Source organism: Sparus aurata, chromosome 7 (assembly GCF_900880675.1).
Source record: "Sparus aurata chromosome 7, fSpaAur1.1, whole genome shotgun sequence".
Taxonomy (NCBI): Eukaryota; Metazoa; Chordata; class Actinopteri; order Spariformes; family Sparidae; genus Sparus; species Sparus aurata.
The window spans coordinates 8912225-8933487 of record NC_044193.1 but is presented as its reverse complement, the minus strand read 5'-3'; the positions used below and the strand labels follow the sequence as shown (position 1 = coordinate 8933487).

Here is a 21263-nt window from a genome sequence, read left to right as displayed (position 1 = left end):
TACTCCATCACCATCCACCTGTATGACCGTCAGGTTATTGTGATATGACACATTTTGTTTAGATGTCAATACGGTACGTGGACTGTGACATGTACAAATGTGAAGGGATCAGTGGTTTGCAGAAACGTTTACTGCTAACATTACTGTCTAAACTGGTTTTCCCCTTTCTCAGTGCACTTGTACTATACAGGTTCACCGATTATCAGTTAGTTTACAGACAATATTCATTTTTAACGGTCGACTTTGTAACAAAGCTGTTGTTGGGTCTCATTTATTCCCAACTCATCAAATACACACTTCTGGATCGTGGGTTGGGTCAGTGTCAGTACTTGACGAGTTGCGAATGACACTCACAAATCAACTTTCTCACAAATGTGACATTTAGAGATACACCCATATCTGTAAAATCTGATAAAGCCTCCCACCAGTAGAAGCGATATGAATGAAAGTGAAACGGTCCCTCGGTATATTTTGTTTGAATTGTGAATTGTGCAGAAGGATTCAGCATAGCTTTATCTTAATCCAACAATAAAAACCCAGCAACAATTGTTATTTTTCACATTGTTATAATTAACCAAAGCAGCCTGCCATTTAGCAACAAAGGTCAATGTAAATACTCTAAACAATGTCTGACGTTTGCTTATAGAAATTCTGAGTCACCATGAAGCATCCCCAGCTGTAAAGCATCAGGCCACAAGTGCAGCATTCAACACATTTTGTTGATTCACCTCAGGTCGGCCAGTGAGACCACTGGTTTTTCACTTGAAGCTGTGGAACAATGAGGGCCATGTGAATCCAAACAGAAAGCTGCAGTCCTCTTCCCTCAGGGGAAAGCTCCTGGGTTTTGTGGTCAGGTTGCCTGGGCAGCAGTCCATGTCCATGCAGGTACAGACCTGCACCGCCAGGTACAAGCCTTCTGTCTGCCACTGGGCTTTTAATCTGCCGCGGTTCCTAATCAAGTCCAGGCTCTCTGCTTTACTCCAGTCGTGACATAGTAAACAAACTCTACAATCCCTTATGTAGGACCAACCTTGGTCATTATTTCACACATTTGTACAGTGCCTTACCAGGAGCATCCTTTACGCTATATGATACAGTACTCCTCCTAGTCCTGTTGCCCTTTACACCTTCCCTTTACTCAGCATTCACCCCTTGAGAGGTTTTTCTCAGTCACAAGACCTGCATGACTGGCTGTTTGTCAGGAGGGACCATGTGTTAGGTAATGTCAAGAGTCTATATTTATGGCTAAGATAGGAGGAGAAGGAGAAAAGAGAAAAGACAGCAAAGGAAGAGAGGGAGAGAGAGGGAGAGAGAGGGAGAGGGAGGGAGGAAGGCAGTGGGCGGGAGTTTGCAGGGGGCTACAGCCATTGGCCTCAGACAGGAACTGGAGTGTGAATAGCTCACAATGGCTTAGCCTCTAAGCTGGGCTGGACCTCTAATTTGCTCTGCTCGTGGAGCTTTGAAGAAAAACGGCAGCTGCCTACTAGCAAGCTGCCTGCCTGAATGAGCCAGCAAGCTGGGGAGCTAGCACTCGCTCGCACACTGCTGGATGATCCATGGATGGCTCAGTCGGTAGAAGGAGGGCAGAATTCAGCCTGCTTGGATTTATCTTTTTGAATATGTCTGTGGAATAAACGTGCGGAGAGGAAAGCGGCAGCGGCGGCGTAGAGGTAATTCTGTGACATTTACTTCTTCTCCTGGGAATGATGCCCTGGCTTCCGGGATTAGATTGGAAGGGATGTGGGTGGAGAGAATGAGCAGAGGCAGAAATACAGAGGCAGGTGCATTTTTTTTTTTTTTTTTTCCCTATGAGAGGGACTGTGGGAATCAGAGCCTCTCAGATTCGTGGTGTGATATTGACAGGCTTTGATGTGTTGTGCCATGTGTCTGTGATGATGGCGGATATGTGTTTGTGCATGTTTGCCTGCCACATCTTCCTCCCTTCATTTTTTTTTTTTTTTTACCTCCTTGAGTCACCCCTCTTTTTGTGCACTGGCTCCTTCCTCTCAGTCTTGCACCCCCCTTTTCCACTCATATACAGTGCTTTCTTGAAGCTGCCATCTTTTGTGTCATTTTACAAGATTCCCCATCTAATTACGCTCTAGATTGTATGTGCTTGCCCACTATTCATATTCACACACACACACCCTCCCCTATTCTTCTCCCCCATATTGAAAGGGGAGAGATGGGGTGGGAGTAGGGGGGGGAACAGCAGGAGAATAGCGGCTGGGACTCAGCTGTGTGGAGTGTTGTGGCGCGAGCTGAAAGAATGGCCTGTTGTGTTGGGCAGCAGCAGCATTGTGTGTCTGGCCTCTCTCTCTCTCTCTCTCTCTCTCTCTCTCTCTCTCTCTCTCTCTCTCTCTCTCTCTCTCTCTCTCTCTCTCTCTCTCTCTCTCTCTCTGTCCTTCGCCTCTTTAATGGGTAACTGCATCATCCCTTTATTCAAACAATCACAGCGAGGAACCTGCGCTTAAAAAAAAAAACGGGCTCTTTGATAAAGACAGCTGCCCTCTCCATATATTTACAGTCGGTTAATGTTTCCAGTAAAAATACCGTGGATACTGAAAGAGCACTTTTAATACGCTTTCACTCTGAAAAATATAAACACCCTTTTTCGATTAAACTGAAAAAAAAAAAAAAGAGCTGAAACGATTAGTCGATTCGGGACGGGAAATCAATCAGCGACTATTTTGATAATCTGTTCTTAATTTCAGTCACCAGGGTTCTCAACCGGCAACCCCGATCTGATGATCCCCTCAGTGTACGACCCGCTCACGTCCAACGTACAACACTACAGTATCAGTACACATATTCACTGATGGAATGTAACTGAGTACATTCACTCGAGTAGTGTACTCAGGTACAATTTTGAGATGTATTACTGGAGTATTTCCTTTTCATGCTCCGCTCCACCACTTTGACAACTTAAGTGACCAGTTACTAGGTACAGATTGTCAGCGCATTTTTACACACATTTATTTTATCTGCAATCTGGTACTAAAAACTCTGATCCAGTAGTTATTCGACCCATAGTATATAGTACATGTATTTATGTAAATGATATGCATAATGTGCTTTAACCTTTAGTTCTAGTACTTTTAATATAAGATATTTTAAGTAACTACTGAAATAACATTTTAAGACAATATCTTTACTCTTGCTGTGGAAAGACGACTTCTACTCATTGACACTCATTTTCATTTATCGTTATACTCTGACATTTGTCAAGTGTAAATCCCAAAATATCACCTAGCTCAAGCTCTTATCATGTGATGATTTGCAGATTTTCATGGGATTCTTGATTTGACCTGAAACTCAGTTTTTAAAGAAACTGGACTGTTGTTCAAACCGTCAGTCTGAAGTAGAGCCCGACCGATATGAATTGGTTGGCCCATATTATGGTGCTGATATTGGTCTATCACAGGTATATCGGTATCGGTTTATAATGCCCAATGGCAGAAAAGGGTGCTTGGGCTAATCTATAGTTTAATGAATTGATTAATTGAATTTACAGTGAAGTTTACCGTATCAGTGCCCTGGTGTCAAGTTTACTGTTAAACTGTAAAATGTCTTGTCTTGTGTCTTGTCGTCACATGTCAAGTGTTTGATACCGCATTTGAGGGGTTTTTGCAAAAAAAAATAAAAGATGTATATCTATATATCCTGTAAATATAAGAAAATTGGTATGATAATATTGATATCGGCATTGGCCCCAAAAGTCCAGTACTGGCCGGGCTCTAGTGTTAGGATAGCAAAATGCTGAATTAGATCAGGATCTGTCTGATCCAAAAATAAAATAGAGTATCAACCAACACCTACATTTCACTACGTCTTCGTTGGTCCCACAAAAGTATTGATGTACATAAATGTGACCCTTTGTTGTGACACTGTAGACAAACCTGACACAAGCTATTCTAGGAACTGTTTAGTCCTGAGCTCTGAAGGCCGTCTGAACGAGTGTTTCATTGTGCGAGGCACTAAAGCTCTTTTGCTGAAGCTTCCTCAACCTCATAGTAGTTAATTGAACCTACTACAGCATGGCGTGCTCTTAGCAGCACCTCGGCCCCTGATAGGATCTGGAGTGGGCCTGGTATTTGCTTAATCATTAATCTGAGGGCCTCCGCTACATTGATTCGCTCTCCGTTCCCCTTCATAAATCATTATGGGCCAGCAATCCTTTTAATGGGGGATGGAAGTGCTGATTGAACACAGCCACGGCGCTCAGGAAGTTAATACTCACCTTGGTCTCCGGGTTGGCTGATCAGGACTGAGGAAACAGGTTCAGTACCTGTCCACGTCAGGAGCATGACGGTCGAGGGACGCATCTTTTAATTAGAACAAGTTCAAGACTAGATGTTTTCTAATATTCTCCATTTAGTCCTATTAGCGTCTCTAAAGAGATTTGTCCGGCCGACGCCGTAATGGACGCAAATGGACATGTATCCATAGTTTGTGGTGAGACGCTCCCGTCATCTGACCAGTGTATTAAGGGACTACTTGTGTAGATGAGGCCTTAAAGTGCTGCCTCAATCAATGCAGCTCCAGTAATTGGCTTACAGGCCCAAGAGAGTTCCCCGCTAACTCCCTTTGTGACTGTTGGCTCTCTCTGCCCCTCCCCTCGCTCCGGCTGCTCTGAGATATGCACGTAATTTTCTTCTCACGTCAACCTCTCAGCCTCTGTTTTCATAACACACACTCTCCCATCAACACCGAGCGCGTGTTTATCCTGGAAACACGTTCCAATTCACGCCGTCGCCATGGCCTCTTGTGTTGTGGAGGGGAAAGAATCGAGTGGTGAGACTATGTTTTGATGTGACAGTTTCCCCTACGTTTAAGATATTGTGTATTGTATTGTGTGTATTAATTAGAGAGGCTCTATTTATTTGTAATTTATTCAGATAAAATCATCTGTTGTCCTGCACAGTTTCAGCCCCACCGTCAGTCTAATCTCACTCTCAGGTCGGTTGCTTGGTCTTCTCCCCCCCCCCCGGCCACGCTTACACTCGCAGGCAGCAGGGGTTAAAACAGCAGATGTTTGGCTGTGTCCCTGTGTGTGTCTACAAGTGTGTGTGTATGTGTGTGTCAGACAATGAGTGGAAGCTCCCCAGACCATCAACAGCAGGAAGGCGATTGAGGCTATCAGATGTCACCGTCAGCCCCCACTGCCTATTGTTAATACACCAGAGGACGTTTTTTCACCTGGATCTGTGTGTGTGGTTGTGGTTATGGTGGTGTGTTTGTATCAGTGGATGGTTTTCTGTGTTGTTTTTTTTCTTTCGCTGCCTTTTATTTTGGACATAATAATGAGCGGTTTGTGCCTCTGACAGCAGCAAAGATCTGAACAGTGAAGCATGAGTTCACATGGGTGTGGACGGGGGGATGTTCAGGATCCTTTGCCCGAGGTGAACAGTGAACCGAACTGAACCAGGGGTCGCATCAAGAGAGAGGCTGCGGAGGATGTGGAGATAGACATCAGCCTTAGCCCGGCATCCTACAACTTTGTTTGTTTAAACAAAACAATAATATGAGTCAGAGCAGATTTCATAAAAGTTAAAACACAGAGGAGAAAACATATAGTTCAAACAACAGTTAGTTCCCGCTTGGCAGCGTCTGCATGACATAATCTTTATTTTCGACCTCATGCAACCTCAGGCATGCTTCAAATTGTACACAATAGCAGTCCAGCTCTCTCAAGAGTCTTCAGCAGAAAATGTGTCAGGTGAAACAATAGTGTGAAACACAGACTTCAGAAATCCAGTGTTATTGGGTTCTTTTTTAGGTTAATGATAGAAATAAAGTTCAGGTTAAGGTTTTTTGAGTGTGTTTTTACGTCACCAGCCAACGAGGTGTTCGTCTAACAAAAGACCAAATGTAATTCAAAAAAGTGAGTAAACAACAGACAATTTTTAAAACCCAATAATCAATACCAATTGTGTTTAATTTAATAAATACATATATTCTGTAAATACGACTAAGGCTCTACCCCTACTCTTATTTGCCGGTGCCCCTCAGAACAGGTTTACAACCTCTGTGGTTGAAATCTCCCCCTATACATTTGAGACAACCCTTCACGACCCTCATACGTCATCAGACGTTGAAGGTGTTAATGAAAGAAGATGCAACGGGTCAATTCCAACATGGCGTCGTCAGTTATGGTGATTTCTCTTGCTCGACTTGGGCAATGATGAAGATAGTGTGAAAAGCATGGACGCTCGCTTTTTGTTCACAACTTCACACCAACAATCAAGCATCGCACTGCTACATTACCAAGGCCACTACCCTGCCAGTCTGCACTGAGAAGTGCAGGAACCGAGTACAGCAACTTAGGCGTTGGACTTTAGTTAGATTTCGGGCGCGGTATGCCGTCAAAAGGGGGGAAATGCGACATTAATGCATGAGGGTTACGGCTAAGTGGTATTGTCAAATGGTGTTGTGGGATTTAGCGTTCACAGCCATGATCATATTACTTCAGTGTGTTAGCGTGCTAACATTTCCTACTTAGCAAAAGACTAATGTGATCTGTTGAATAGCAGTTGAGATGGTTCACTTAAATCGCAAATGTGAACCTCATTGTTGCTCCATTAATTTCATCCAGTAGCTGATATTTGTCAATCTGGATTGCCAATGTCATTTCTATTCCTTGAATCCCACTGCTAGCATTGCTAAAACAAACACTGTACATTATGAAATGTCCTTTCGACTGAAGCCTTACTGTATGCAATATAATTTCAGATGCACTCAACACCTACTCAACACCCGTCTTTCCATTTTCAGCTCAAACATTACGATTTAGCACCAGATCATATTTTTAATCCTTTAGCCTTTCCATGCATGTGCGGTACATGTTACGTGTGCACATCCCTGGCGGGCTTGGGCCACTTTTAGACGATACAAACATTCACTCAGCTCCATGAATGAAATATTTAGTCAGCCTCCACAGATAACAGCTTCCCTCTGAGTGGAAACTCACACAGCTTGCATCAGCCCACCACAAAGGGCTGCAGAATAACTTTTTAATAATTTCATGCAACAATGAAAATAAAATAAATACAGTGTACAGTAAAAAGAAGTGCTTGGCATTTTCAATAAAAAAAAACCCAATCTCTCTCTTTTCCCTTGAACTTGGTGCAAACATTCAGTATGGTAGCATTTCAGTCAATCTATTTTCAGTCAGTAGTTTTGAAGATGTGGAGCAGCAGAAGAAGGAAAATATAAATCTCTGGCTGCAAAACAGTGAAAGTTTAGCCCTGTGCATTGTAAAAGATTCAGTAGCCAGATGGCCTTGGAATCTGCTTTTCTCTGAGGCCAGATAAAATGCCCTTTAAATGTTCTTTCACCAGGACTTGCAAACTCCTCCTCAGTAGATTTTCTATTTACTGTACATGCAGGTGCACTTCAATGTGAGGTAATCAAACATCTTCTGTACCAAAAGCCTCATCCAAAGCAGTTTTCCGAATCATTTCAAGACATAAACCAGAACTCTGAAGTAAAGAACACAAATGTGTGTTTTTTATGGAATCAACAGAGACTATGGACAAGTCAGTTTTTGATATGATTTCAGCATTAGGACGTTGTTGTAATTGTTACAACTGAAGCACGCTACTCTCCGTTAACGTAACTGTTGCTCACATAAAGGCCATCACCGTCTGATGTATAGGTTTTGTAGTTTCCCTGGCACTTCACTCCAATCGGTCTCTTCAGGCGAGGTTAGTCATCTTCTCGTACACAATCTTTGTATCCTCAGAGACATTTGTGTGTGGAATGATATTCACCTTTTGCCGTGACAGCTGGAAACAAAAAAACTCCCGTTCACACGATTTCAGTGTCCATTGTGATTCAAACGCGTGCCTACTGTGAGTCGATAACATCTCTCCAAGGTTTCCAACTCCTAGGTCTGTAATTAATGACTTAGGACAGCTCGGATGCCCCTGCAGTTTATGATGCGTGTTGGGTAGCAGTGGAGTGAGTGGCCCAGTATTAGGAGACGGGATGTGGGTCATAGCAGGCACTCAAACAGGCCACTTCAGAGACACATGTCCCCTGCTCCGGAGCTTTTTATGAACTGCCAGTGAGGACAGAAACTGGCTTCCACAACCTACTATTTATAGTCCACACTCTAAATACACTATATATGTGTTTACACACATGTGTGTCTCTGCTCTATCTGTCAACCACTCTGTGGTTGTGGCTTTCAGCGTGGATGCTCGTACCTGAATCCATGTGTGTGTTTGCTGTACATTTCATTCCAAAACAGACTAAAGCAGGGTCACGGCAATGGTTTTCTTCTAGGTCGTATAATATTATTGGGTTCACTTCCTGAATGCTGTAGTGTTGCAACTACTTTGAAAAGTGCATGTTGAAATTCATCAGAAACAAAGTTAATGTCTTCAAATTGCTTCGCCAACAGTCCAAAACCAAAGGACACTAAGTTAAAGCTGCAGTATGTAAGAATTGGCCAGCTGTGGAATTCATACTCCGCACAAATATGGGGCAGCATATCACCGGGTTAACCGCTAACTGCTGCTGACTGAAGCTGCTGTTAGCTCAGTTACCTGCACTGCTAGCATAGACAGGTTTGGACTAGGATGGGCCCGGGGCTAGCTGGTTAGCATGCTAAATGGTGCTATCACTGCAACACAATAAGCAGACGTCGTAGCCTTACATGCTGTTGATTTCTTGTTGTGAATTAAACACAAACCTTTACATGTTGCACCTTTAATGATGCATAACAGATAACAGCTACAACAAGAAGTCATTTAATCATTTGGTTGATTGACACTTTTGAGTCATTATCAGCATAAATGCCAAAAGTTCAGTGGTTTCAGCTTCTCACACGTGATGATTTGTTGTTTTTTTTTCCTCTTTGTTATATAATTGCAAATAAAAAAGCTCTGGGTTTTAGACAAGCCATTTGAAAAGTTGTCTTAGGCTTGTGGAAAAACTGTGACAGCCATTGTTCTGATGCTTTGAAGACTCAGTGAATTAATTACTTGACAAAATGATTAATAGGTTAAGCGACAACAAGAATAATTACTACCTGCTACCTTGCTTTAAAACAGATAAAAGCAGGAAAAAATTAACTATTTTAAAAAGCAGATACCTGTCAATGTGTTTTGGTTACAGCACTGACGTGTCTTGCGTCATACAGAGAAAGCGTTACCAGTGCAGCGAAAAGAGACATGGAGACAATGTTGATGACGTGACAGAAGCTCGGACAGGCTTGCTCGGACTCCTTTATCCTTTTAGCAGTGCTTAGATCAATACTTCTCTCTCGCACGCACACACACACCCAGCTTCATCCTTGTGCGAGAGGGAGCACTCAATAACACGACGCCCAGACAAGATGAAAGTAGAGATGTGAGGAGAACCGGTGAGGAGAGTGTGCCGCACAACAAGCCAGAGGTGCTGTGTTGGGTGTTTGTGTTTGTGTTTGGCTTCTCGGCGCTGTGGCGGTCGTGGGTTTTTCTTTTCAGACAGCGAGAGGTGAGAATGAGGGAGAAGTGGCGAGCCGTGTGTTGTACGAGGGATCTCGCGTGCCCATTAGGTGATTGTTTTCATGTCATGTGTGCGCCACCCTCGTCCTCCTTCGCTCTCTCCATCTTCCTCCTTCCTGCCGATCCACCATTTGGCAGATGCTCCCGTTCACCACAGCCCCGTGCGTTCCTCCCTTCTTCATCCCCATGGGGACGGACTGGAGCTGCTGATTGACGCTGTTGTTAAGAGAGAGATGGATGCTGATTGGATGTTGTGTGTTTAGCGGGGAAACATCCGCGCTGTGGTGGACACTTCATCACACTTAGAAAAGAACTACCGCTGCGTCCGCCCACTAAAACCTATGAATATTTTCAAAAAGGCAGAAAAAGACAGAAATAGAGAAGTTAAACTTCCGAGTAGTGAAGAGTGAAGATGAAGAAGGAAGAGGAGGATGTAACGGTGAGGCGCAGAGCGTTCAGGGAAAAGCAAGAGATGCAAAGAAGACATCAAGAGAGATGGTGGGAGGGACACAAGATGCTCTTAAGCTAAGCTGAGCGGACAGTGAGAATTATATTTATTCATTACACAATAAAAAGAGATGGGTAACAAAGAGGAGCTGTGGGTATAACACTGGTGATTTATTCTTTTTCTTTTCAAAAGCATATTATGGATCCAGTCCAGCTGAGTGGTTTGCAGCATTTCCTGCAACAGCCTAACACAGCCAGAGATTACATTCGGGGTGGGTGATCTGATTATTCTAGATCTTGATGGATCTCGAAGGCGTCTAAAATCTACTTCCTAGGTAAAATCATCCAATTAAACCGCACTAGTCCAGTGTTTTTATCTCTTTTTATATTGCAGTGTTGGGTCCAGACTGGGGTCAATGAATGTCTGCGCCGAACATCATGGCAATCCATCAACTAGTCGTTCGTATTTCAGAGGAATAATCCTAATGACTGTGCTGATCCTCTGATTTTACCTCCAGGGCCAAAGTGAGGTTGATGTTTGCGGTTTGAAGTGAGATGTCTCAACAACTACTGGATGGATTGCCATGAAATGGGTAGCGGACATTGATTTTTCTCCTCGGGATCAATTTAATTAGTTTTGTGTTAGTGTGCGAACGTGCTAAAATAAGATGACTGAAATGGTAAACAATCAGCATATTAGCATGTGGCCTCACGGAGCCGTGAGTGTGGCTGTAGACTCTCAGTCTCTGCAGGTCCTTGTTTGTGCGCAATTCACACAGCTGCCACTCCAGAAGTGTGTAATTCAGAACTGTCCACACCTTTGAATCAGCACACTGTGTGTAAATGATTCTACTATTTTTCAAAAGCCAGAACATTTTTGAAGAAGTCATCCAGTGTGATCATTCTCACAGTTGAGAATGCTGCACTGGTGTAGTGTCATTTGCTAGAATACAACTGGTTCTGCCCGTCGACCGTCACTGTTGTTATGGTAATCATCCCCACTTGTTAATGATTAAACTGGCACTGAAAGGATAAATCTGTACACCGACTATTAGTATTGATATTTGTGATATGACTTCTGATATGATTCCTTGGTAATATAATTTTCACTGATTAAAAACACGATGATGTGACATTTGTTGGGGTCTGTACCAAACAAACATGGATCTCTGCAGCACTACACTACAGCATTATAATGCTGTTTTTTCACACAGTCCACCTCTATCAAATATTGCAGCTTCTACAATATGGATAGTGCAATTTGGGTAATGTCCTGATTCATTGTGTAGCCCCACTTCACTGTTTACTCTCACCATCACAACTACCATTTCACATGAATTAGTTATTGAGGTAGAAAGAGTTTAAAGCTACCTTCGTTAAAGAACAGGTCAGAGGAATGTAAAATGTGTCGCTAAAGTCACAGGCATCCTTAGTAGAACTGTAACTGTAAGATTATTAGAAATAAACAGAACTAACTGATGTGCCACAACAGCCCGATGAAAGAATAGTCTGACCTTCTGGGAGATATTTGCTTTCTCGTTGAGAGTGCGATGAGAAGATCATTACCTCTCTAATGACTGTGCGTTAAATATGAAAATAATTAATACAAATTTAGCACAAAGACTAGAGCCGGGGTAAACAGTTAGCTTGGCTCTATCCAAAAGTTAGTTTAACCTCTTCTATAAAGTAAAAATAAAATCAGTATTCATTGTTGTTATGTAATCAAGAAGAGTAGTAGCATGTTCTACTGATGGTCTAGTGTGCAGGATTAAGTGGCATCCAGTGTTGTGGATGCAAATTGCAACCAGCTGAACACCCCTCTACTCACGAAAAACGTGGAAAGCCCTCTCTAGAGCCAGTGTTTGGTGTCCACTCTGGGCTTCTTCAGAAACATGTCTCTATAAAATACTCAATCTGAGGTGAAAAGAGGTTCTTCCAAGTGATTATACATGAATTATGTGCTAATTATTATTCAAAATTATCAAAATTGTGTTCCATTTCTGCAGTGAGATCACCCTAAATCCTACACACTGGACCATCGTCACACAGCTGTAAACCCTTGGTCAAAAAGTGCTACTGTCAGTGTATGACGTGAGTTAAATACAAAGAAATATTCTGCCTGTAAGACTCCTCTCATCATTTTTGACCAAACGCAGTCATGATGGTAACATTTGGCAGATAAATACTTGAACACATTCTCAGCTGTGCGTCCCTGTGGCAGCTTCAGGCTGGGTAAGATCGGTATGTTTGGCTCGCTGAGGCAGGCGCTCATGTATAAACTTCAGCCTCCTCCTCTTTTAAATGTGCATGAAGCCTCTCTATCTGTTACACGCTGTCACAAAGACAGTCTGAGCCTATCGCAGTTACATAACACCACTCTCTGTGTATTGTTTGTTGTGTTATTTATGAATTGTACGTGCGAGATCGGTACATGAAGCACTTTTTCTGTCTCTCACAAGAAAATTGAAAATTTTCTGCTAAACACCTGAGGTGAGCGTGTAACTTCTGCCTAAAAAGTCCTGAGCCACTCAAGTCATCCGCTTTAAAAAGAGTATGCAGGATCCTTCTCAGTGAGGTACACTTAAGCCAGTGTTGGTACTGAATTATAATGCCATCAGCAGAGAGAGAGAGAACGAGGGAGAGAGATACGGTTCCTCTCCTTCAGTGAATAATCATACTGACGCCATTAAACTTGAAATGCAGTGTGCAGAAGTGGCTTTTCGAGAGCATGTTTGATGCCTGTAGAAGTCGGCCCGGGCCTGTCATATTTGATCCTCTAAAAGCAAACCAAAGTCGACAGCAGAACACGGAGATCTTCATTGCACCCGCAGTTCAAAGAAACCATCACATTTAGTTTCCCGCTAACGCTCAGTCAGTCAAAAGATCTTTCAGTCGTGATCAATTATTACAGTTGTTTTCAGAAGATGTTAGCTTTATGAAGCATTTGATATTTTCACCTGGGGAAACCACGGGATGAGAAATAAAGGAAGCAGAAACCAAATTACTACGTTTGTGTTTATTTATTTATTTATTTATTTTTTAGCAGTGACAAAGATATTGCTCTGGCTTTTTGTTATTTTTTTAGTGGTTTGTTTTGTATTGAATTGCATTCATTTAGGTTATTATTGTGCTCTACCTTCTGCAGCCCTTTATGAAAGCTTTATACCGGTTGTACAACACAGTTTAAAATAAAAATGAATGCAATACATTTTTCATACTGCCTCTCTGGATGAATAAGCACTCGACTTGTCCCAGAACAAAGATGACTCTCCGGCTGCCTTTGGTGGTATTTTTAAAAACTGAAGATGTTTCCAAATGTGGTTTTGCGATTCATTTTTCTACTCACATGCACACACTGGCACCGAAAAGAATGGAGCCCATTGATGAGAGTCAGTGGAAGTTCATCAGAGCCAGGGTCAGGACTGAACATGGCCCAGCCATTGTTTCTCCGGCCAGAGAAAATAGAGGCTCTCCACAGCGATAGTAAGGAGAAGAGCCTGACCTCGCTGTCGCACACTGAGAGCATTCAGACTCGCTCTCTTGTGAGTCCAACTGAAGACAAGCTGCCGGGTACTCAAAAGGAATTATCTCCCAAACATAATATAATTGCCTTAGTTTAGTAATTGAGTCAGTCTTTTCTCAAAAGACGTCATTACTTCTTTAACATCTGAAGAAATGAATCAAATTTTATCATCGAGTTAGATTGAAAAATGTTTTATTAAATGTGTCTGTTTGTCATCTCTTTTATATAGAAGAATTTAGGCGTAATCTGCTGATTATATGATATGATTTTTATATTAAAATTTCCGAGGTGACTTCAGCAAAAGTCTTGTTTCTGCCAACCAAATGTATAAATCCCAAAGATATTTAGTTTACAATGACAAATGAAGAAAGGAGAAAATACTATACAGGGTTGGTACACATTTTTCAAGGTCAAATTCAAGCACTTTTCAAGCACTTTTAAGGGTCATTTACAAAATTTCCAGCACCTTATCGCTGGGATAAAATACATATCTACAGGAATATATATACTCGTGATTATTTTTTCACTTTTTATCACAATAATGTACATTGTATTATGCTGTAAACATCTAAAATGATGTTTCATGATAGCAAAAACTTTAGAAATTAAAGGAGAACACAAAGTTTTTTCTAAAAAAGGGAAGCCACTTGGCGTTCTTCAGGTACACTTGCACCGGGACAAAGAGAGACCTGAGAGCACCCTGTAATTTTCTTTTTTGACATAAATTTTTTATAAGCTTTTCGCTTATTTATCAAAGTTTATTAATATCAAACGTGTCATCAGTCAAAATTGGATCAAATTCACCTTCTCCTCAGCCGTCCTTCTCTATTGCTACCAGGCTGCATGTGTGATGATTCACACACACACACACTGATTTTATTTCTCCTTGTAATAAGAAAACTATCCAGTCTGATCCCAATGTTGCCAAGACACAGAGTTATAATGTCAAGCACTTTCAAGCACTTAAGCTAAAATACAAGCACTTTTCAGACCTTGAAAACACAACATTGAAATTCAAGCACTTTCAAGGAATTCAAGCACCCGTACGAACCCTGACTATACGATGTTGTATCTCATACATGCATAGTAAAGTGCATGTACACGGTCACAGTCTGTCCATATCAATTAATTTGTCCACAATTTTTCCGGCTGCAACTCTCAAGAATTTCATTATTGATTAATCTTCCATTTACTTTTCTCAGTTATAATCAGAAAACAGTGAACAATGCTTACCAGAATTGGTCTTTTCCTAGTGTAATTATCTTCTTCTCAAGGCATTTTGTTGGAATCTCTTCAATGTAAGGGCATATCTCTTATAGACTTTACTTCATGTTACTTCTGTTCAGGCTTGGACTGAGATTAGATATTACCGAACATCACAATATTTGCTGTAGTATGGAAATATTATACAATATCAAATATCAAACAGCTGTGTGATTCTTCAGCCGAGAGGAATCGGTATTTTACTTTCTGATTTTAAACTACAGGGTTATTTCTCACCTGTCTCTTCACCTTCCTCTTCCTTGATAAGGAAGGGAATCAGTGACAGACTTGCTGGGCCCAATATTTTGAGGCTATTCCGTTATGTCTGCAAGCCTTCCTTTGTACCAAAGTTCTAGCTTTAAAGTTCTTATTTGTTATTTAAAATTGTCATATTTGTTGCTGCAAAGGGAGCAGTAAACACGTACAGCAGCATATCTGCCTCTTACTCCTTCATTTATCCATGAACTGCATACTGCTTATCTACATAGCATACAAATAAAATAAATAATAACGTGATATAAAATGTGGGATATCTCCCGAGCCTTCGTTTGTTGGCTGTCAGTTTTACTTTTTTTGATATTGTCCAAACTATTAACACACTGATTGACAGTTAGAAGATTGAATTCCTGTTCTGTTTTGTTTTTCCATCTTCAGAAGGATTAGATGCTGCTCTTGTACTGGATTAGGATTAAAAAACTTGGGGGTCAACAGAAGAATTTCTCTGCCCACCAGCTTGTGGTTTTACGATATCAGTGTAGATCTTTAGTAATTACTCATTGTTTACTTCAATAATAAATGGGGGGTTTTTTTAAATCATAAGAATACAACACTTTTTGATTTGAGAAACATTACGTTGGTGTATCGTGACTGGAGTTCACCACAGTGAGTCACTCTCCAGAAAAAACAGACAGTGGGACCCTGTTAGTGGTTCCCCTTCCATCAGGACACCCTGGAAAAAATCCTGCATCTTGACATCCACGGCTGTGGCGTCATTAAGTACGTCACAGTGTGACCTACTGTTCTGAAAATATTTCATTTAAATTATGCAGGATTTCACTGAGTACAAACAGAAAATCACGTTACGTAACCCAGAAGCGCCAACTGTCAGGCTTCAGGAGGAAGTTGAATTGTCAAGTGGTTGCAAAGCAGCTCTCTGATAGCTGAACTTGTTTTATTCCAAACAAATAATGACGTAACACGTTACAGAAGTTGAAAGCTCTGTTGTAATGAGGCAGGGTTCAGCCTTCAATATTCTGTAATATAGGCATACCAGAATTAGTCTTCCTATCAGAGTCGTCCACTGTGGGGAATAGCCTGGAATAACAGCTCCATTCCCTGCTCAACAGACAGCGTCATTAGAGCGCACCGTGCCTCAGAAACATCTCCCACCATGGGACCACCCAGTCCTATGACTCAAACTCCCAGACAAATTCACTTTCATCTCATCCCCATCCGCCGAGGTGAATACAAAGCAGCACTTTGCTGGTGTGCTGCTGCTGCTGTAAGCGCCCAGTTGGATGATGTATCATTTCTTTCCTTCGTGTGAGGGATTTTGTTTTGTTGCACCATGTCCTGTCAATTAAATCGCCTCCTCCTTATCCATTTATCTTGAGGGTCATTTCCAAAATGGCAGGAAGAAAAAAGCGATAAAGCGAATCGGCGTTGCCTTTGCGTTGCAGTGGAGGTGTTGGACTCGGCAGTGCACCGTGAAGACGTGCTTATTATCAGGTGTTTGTGGGCTGGATGTACCCTGAGGGATGGAGTGTGAGCTTGCATATTCGGAGAGGCTCGGGTAAACACTTGAACAAGCCAGGAGTCTTGTGTCAAACATGAGCGTTCTCACTCGTCTGGAATAGAAGACAGTGATGATGTTCAAGTGGTTGTAGTGGATATCTGCCTCCAAAAATTATGATTTTTCAAAGCAGTTTTTACCCATTCTAGCTGCATGGATCCTAATGTATGTGTCTGGGTCCATCACTTTGGTTGACATAATTATTTATAAATGGTAGTTTACTGAATCATAATTTCTTGGTTTCTCCCCCGACTTTTCCTGCAGTGCCACCAGAAGGTCAAAGTTTTCACAATTTCTTGATGGATTGGCACAAAAGGTTGTGCTGACATTCATGGTTCCCAGAGGCTGAATCCTAATGACTCTGTTTTTCCTTTAGACCCAACAGCAGGATGTCATTTACAGTTTTGCCCAAAATGCCTCGACAGCTATCGGATGTACTGCCATGAAATCTGTTAGAGATATTCATGTCGTTTCAGGAGCACTTAGATGGTCCTTTCACTAATCAATTTGTGTCTTAGTAAAATGTTTAATTTGCACTACACTAAGACCTCATTTAGACAGAATCAGGCATTGCAGTAACAACACCAGTCCTGCCATACATTTGATTTAGGGGTAGTGTGTTTAGGCTCCGTTGGTGCGGATTGCAGGTGGTGCCGGAAAAAGATGCAGCAGGCTGGAGCAAAATGTTAGTGGCTAGCAGTACGAATAACCAAAAACACAATGGAGTGTAACGTAACGTTTCACTTGTCACTCAATTTAGCCTTGTGCATGCACCGTAATGAAAGGCCTCTCATTCTGGTTATTAATGAAAGTAAATATTTGGTTTTTATTTGTTTTTTTAACCTGTGGATGTGGACCACCACTGTAGAACCGGCATGCTAAACCTTCTTTGGACAGCACATGATCAGAGGCAGAGTACGACGGGTCATTCACTGGCGTTACTCGTAACGTGGCTAAATGCTAGAACCAGGGGGAACACAACTGATATTTCTTTCTTGTGATGTTATCACTTTAGGACCAGCACACCAGTAGCAGAGCAATATAGCAGCTTCCTCCATTGTTGTTTAATGGCGGTTGGAAAACTGCCTTTATGTGCATTACCGCCATCTTCTGTCTGGGCAGGGTTAAAGTTCACACTGGACACACCGCTGCACAACCTATTTGCTGCAATGTCTGATTCTTCCTGAATAAGGCCTAAGAAGGATGTGTATAAGTTCGGCCTGTAGATTGTATATAACATGGATGTAGTCTCATCGATGTTACCCACAGGTGTCTGAGAAGACATTCAAGCTCAGTGTGGTGGCCATTGCGATCTTGGCAGTGCCTACAGTGAGCTCTTAGCTAATCCGAAAATGGTCAAACAGGTGGAGTGTACGGAGCTGAGAGGAGCCGACAGCAAGCAAAACAGCTAAAAGCTATTTGTCACTCAAAGCGCCCATGCCCTGAATTATGCATAACTTTAAGCCTTAAACAAGTGAGTCATATAAAAATTCCCTCCCCATACAGATGTCACGAGCGGGAAATGAGCATTAGAGACCAAAACAGTTTTTTGTACGAGGCTGTAAACATGTTTATTTCTGCCTTAAGGTTGTGCATTTTAGTATGAGGATCAATGGGGATTTACCTACTTTTGGAGCCAGAATCAAGTGGCTGTTGGAGGAACTGCGGTTTTTTGGCTACTATCATGTTGGCTTCAGTTATCATCGTGGGGGTTGTTATTTTGCAGAGCCTAGCAGAGCAGCAGGCTTTGGGGATGCTGAAAAGCAGTTGTTTCTTTTCAAATAAGAAATAACTTCATGACTGTTTACCATCGCAGAGATCCAAAAAGAGGACCCATATGTGTATATCTATACATCTACTCCTGATCACAGATGGGTTACAACTACTGTTAGCCATCCAGCCTGTCATCTCATCTCCTATTTCTAAAGACAGAGACAAAATAGCTCCTGTCTATTGTTAGGTGTCAGATTCCTACTACAAAGTCTTCCCACCACGATGAAGAAGCATACCAGACCAGTAATCATTAACTTTCAGCAGGAGATCGGGCTCAGAGCAGAAAAGACAACACATTTTAAAGTTGTTTTACATTTGAACAGAATTCGAGCTCAAAGAGTTGACTGAGAGTTCATCTGTCTCATGTTTTCTCTGGCACCGTGACACAAAAGAATCAGTCGTGGTTTATATTGTCTCCGAAAGAAAAGCTTTTATTGTACTCCTCTTAAACCTAACAACACCTAAGAATGCAGTAAGTGTAGCTGTTCAGCATTGCGGCTGTAACAGGCACAATCCAGCCTTAACAATCAATAACAGCTCTAGTGAAACAACTTTCATACTATCATGTCCGTGCATTTTTACAACTCCAGAGTCACCATGAAGACATTTGATGGATTGATAACAGTATCAGGTCTGTTTCTTGGGGTGACCTCCATTTCATCTTCTGACTTAGTGTTTCCCGTGAGGCAGAGATGTAGCTCGAGATTCAATTTCCTGACATAATATTCACAGCCACTCACCAGACACTTCGCCTCCAATCACCGCGCTGAATTACAATCACACCCTCTTGATTTTTCCGAACTCTCCGCGTTGGAAACCCTTCGACACGGCTGGTCATCATCTCAAAAAGCTGAATCAATGTTTGGATGTTGACTGCATTTAACACTAATGAAAGACTTTCACTGGTGTGTGTGAGAGAGGCATATTAAACATGTTGCTCCGCCTGGAGGGAAAAATATGATTTCACCTTCACACTGTAAGCACGTGGCTTGAATTTTAACAAGTTATTGGCAGCCGGCTAAACTTTATTTGTCTGCTGTTCTGTCCTTAGGTACAACCCGCCCCCCTCGAGACGGAGAGGTCCCAGGGGTGGATTACAATTTCCTGTCGGTGGAGGACTTCCTAGAACTCGAGGAGAGCGGCACACTACTGGAGATAGGAACGTATGACGGTGAGGGCTATGATGATGAAAATGATCACAAGTGACACTCACAACGGCGCAGGTGTCCCGATTCTGCACAGATACAACGAGCATGACAGCGATCAACATTTATTTTTTTGCTACGATGCTGTAAGACCGCGCACTCAGTTGATTCCGATTAGACTGTGCATGATGGCGGGGGGGCGGGGGGAGATGCATCCAGGAGACAGCGGGTCGCGCCACATCTGCCCCTCTCACTCTGATTAGGACAGTGTTGTGCAGCGCTAAGTCTCATGCTGACACAAACCTGTGTGTGTAAACACGTGTGGGTGGATGTGTGTTTGTGCATTGTGTGTTTGTTTGCGAGCCTGTGTGTGTGTGTGTGTGTTACGCAGGGGCTAAGTCTAATTTGTGTGTGTGCGTGTGTGTGTGTGTGAGAGTGATTGTGTGCATGCGGCCGGGAGAGAATGTTACGACATTAATCTGCTTGGCACCGGTTCTGCTGTGTGTTGGCACGTTTCTCCCTTTCACGCAGACAATGTCAAATACCTGTCCACAGGAGTCTGTGGCCATCCAGACAACCAGGGGAGGACAGGATTATTGATTCATAAATATCGCTGGAGCTTTATGGACATACAGCGTGACTACAGAAGCATATTTATCATATATACTTTCCTCTCCTTCATTTGTGAGAAATCTTTGATATTTAATTGTATAAGGCAAAGATTTGACGGGAAATGATGGGAGGAGACACGCAACAACATCCATGGCTTTAAATTCAAAGCGTTAAATGAATAGTTCAGCTTTTTGGGAAAATACTGTTATTTGCTTTCTTGTTGGAGGTTAGACGAGGAGATCAATACCACTTTCAGGTCCACAATGTAAATATGAAACTACGGCCAGAAGCCGCAATGGAGTTCCCTGTCCTGAATGGATAAAGTGGGCAGAGATAACAGAACATTTTCTTTCTCTTTTACTGCATCAGGCTGTGTGAGGGGAGACATGGGCTACTGACCACACACTCTGTAACAGTGATTACTGTTGCAATACAGAATTATTGTATTCTTACTTTTATACTATTTAAAGTTTTGGGAAAGAAATTTCAATAAAAACAAAAAAAATCATATTTTTCTTTTTATGCCCGTACTATAGGCTAAACTATATTGTATTTGGCGGACCCTGCCACTTCTCTGGCAGCAAACTGTTTTCTGGGGACCTTATTCTCCTTAATTTATTAGTTATGGAGAAATTTATATTTCTGAGTTTGTATCATTACAATGTATTCTCCAAAATGACAACGTGCCCCTTTATCATATCTTGTTTGGTTTTGGACAGACATGCAGGCTGCTCTTCATTGTTTCCAGTCTTGAAGGAGCAAAGTGCTTTTTAAGAATTTTAGTTAAGAACATCAAAAAATGCACTAAAATCATCAGCAGAATGTGAAGAAATAACATTTTTGCCGTTATGACTTCTACATATTGAGGGTTAGGGTTGAATCGGCAAAATAACATGTGTTAAACTGATCAAGTTATTGAAGAGTGCAAGTACAATATTCAAGTACCACGAGTTGACACCAAAATATTAGTTTTATGTTGGTTCCAAATATCAGTAATCGGTCTGCTCGATTACTAATTATCAGTGTTGGCATTGATGTTGAAAAAGCGATATTCAATCATTATATTAAATGAATCAGACATAACATTTAGAGAGATTGGTAGGTGGGTTTTGTTAACCCTATACAGAGCTGGGTTAGCTGTTTCCAGCTTGCATGCTAAGCTATGCTAACTGATTGCAGTTCTAGCTTCATATTGAACTCACAGATGTGAATGG

The 21263-nt window shown here is 41.9% G+C and overlaps 1 protein-coding gene and 1 long non-coding RNA gene across 15 annotated transcripts in view; one reads left to right on the top strand and one right to left on the bottom strand.

The window, feature by feature from the left end:
• LOC115585715 (uncharacterized) overlaps window positions 1-21263 on the bottom strand; it is a 120357-nt gene that overhangs the window by 35327 nt on the left and 63767 nt on the right. The gene's annotated exons all lie outside the window — the stretch shown is intronic.
• The window catches only part of LOC115585712 (membrane-associated guanylate kinase, WW and PDZ domain-containing protein 1-like), a 106543-nt gene that overhangs the window by 44364 nt on the left and 40916 nt on the right, over window positions 1-21263 (top strand). For all 14 annotated transcript variants that reach the window (XM_030424309.1, XM_030424310.1, XM_030424308.1 and 11 more), the window contains exon 3: window positions 19344-19463. In XM_030424309.1, the coding sequence (XP_030280169.1) occupies window positions 19344-19463 (120 nt within the window). The remainder of the gene's footprint in view (window positions 1-19343; window positions 19464-21263) is intronic.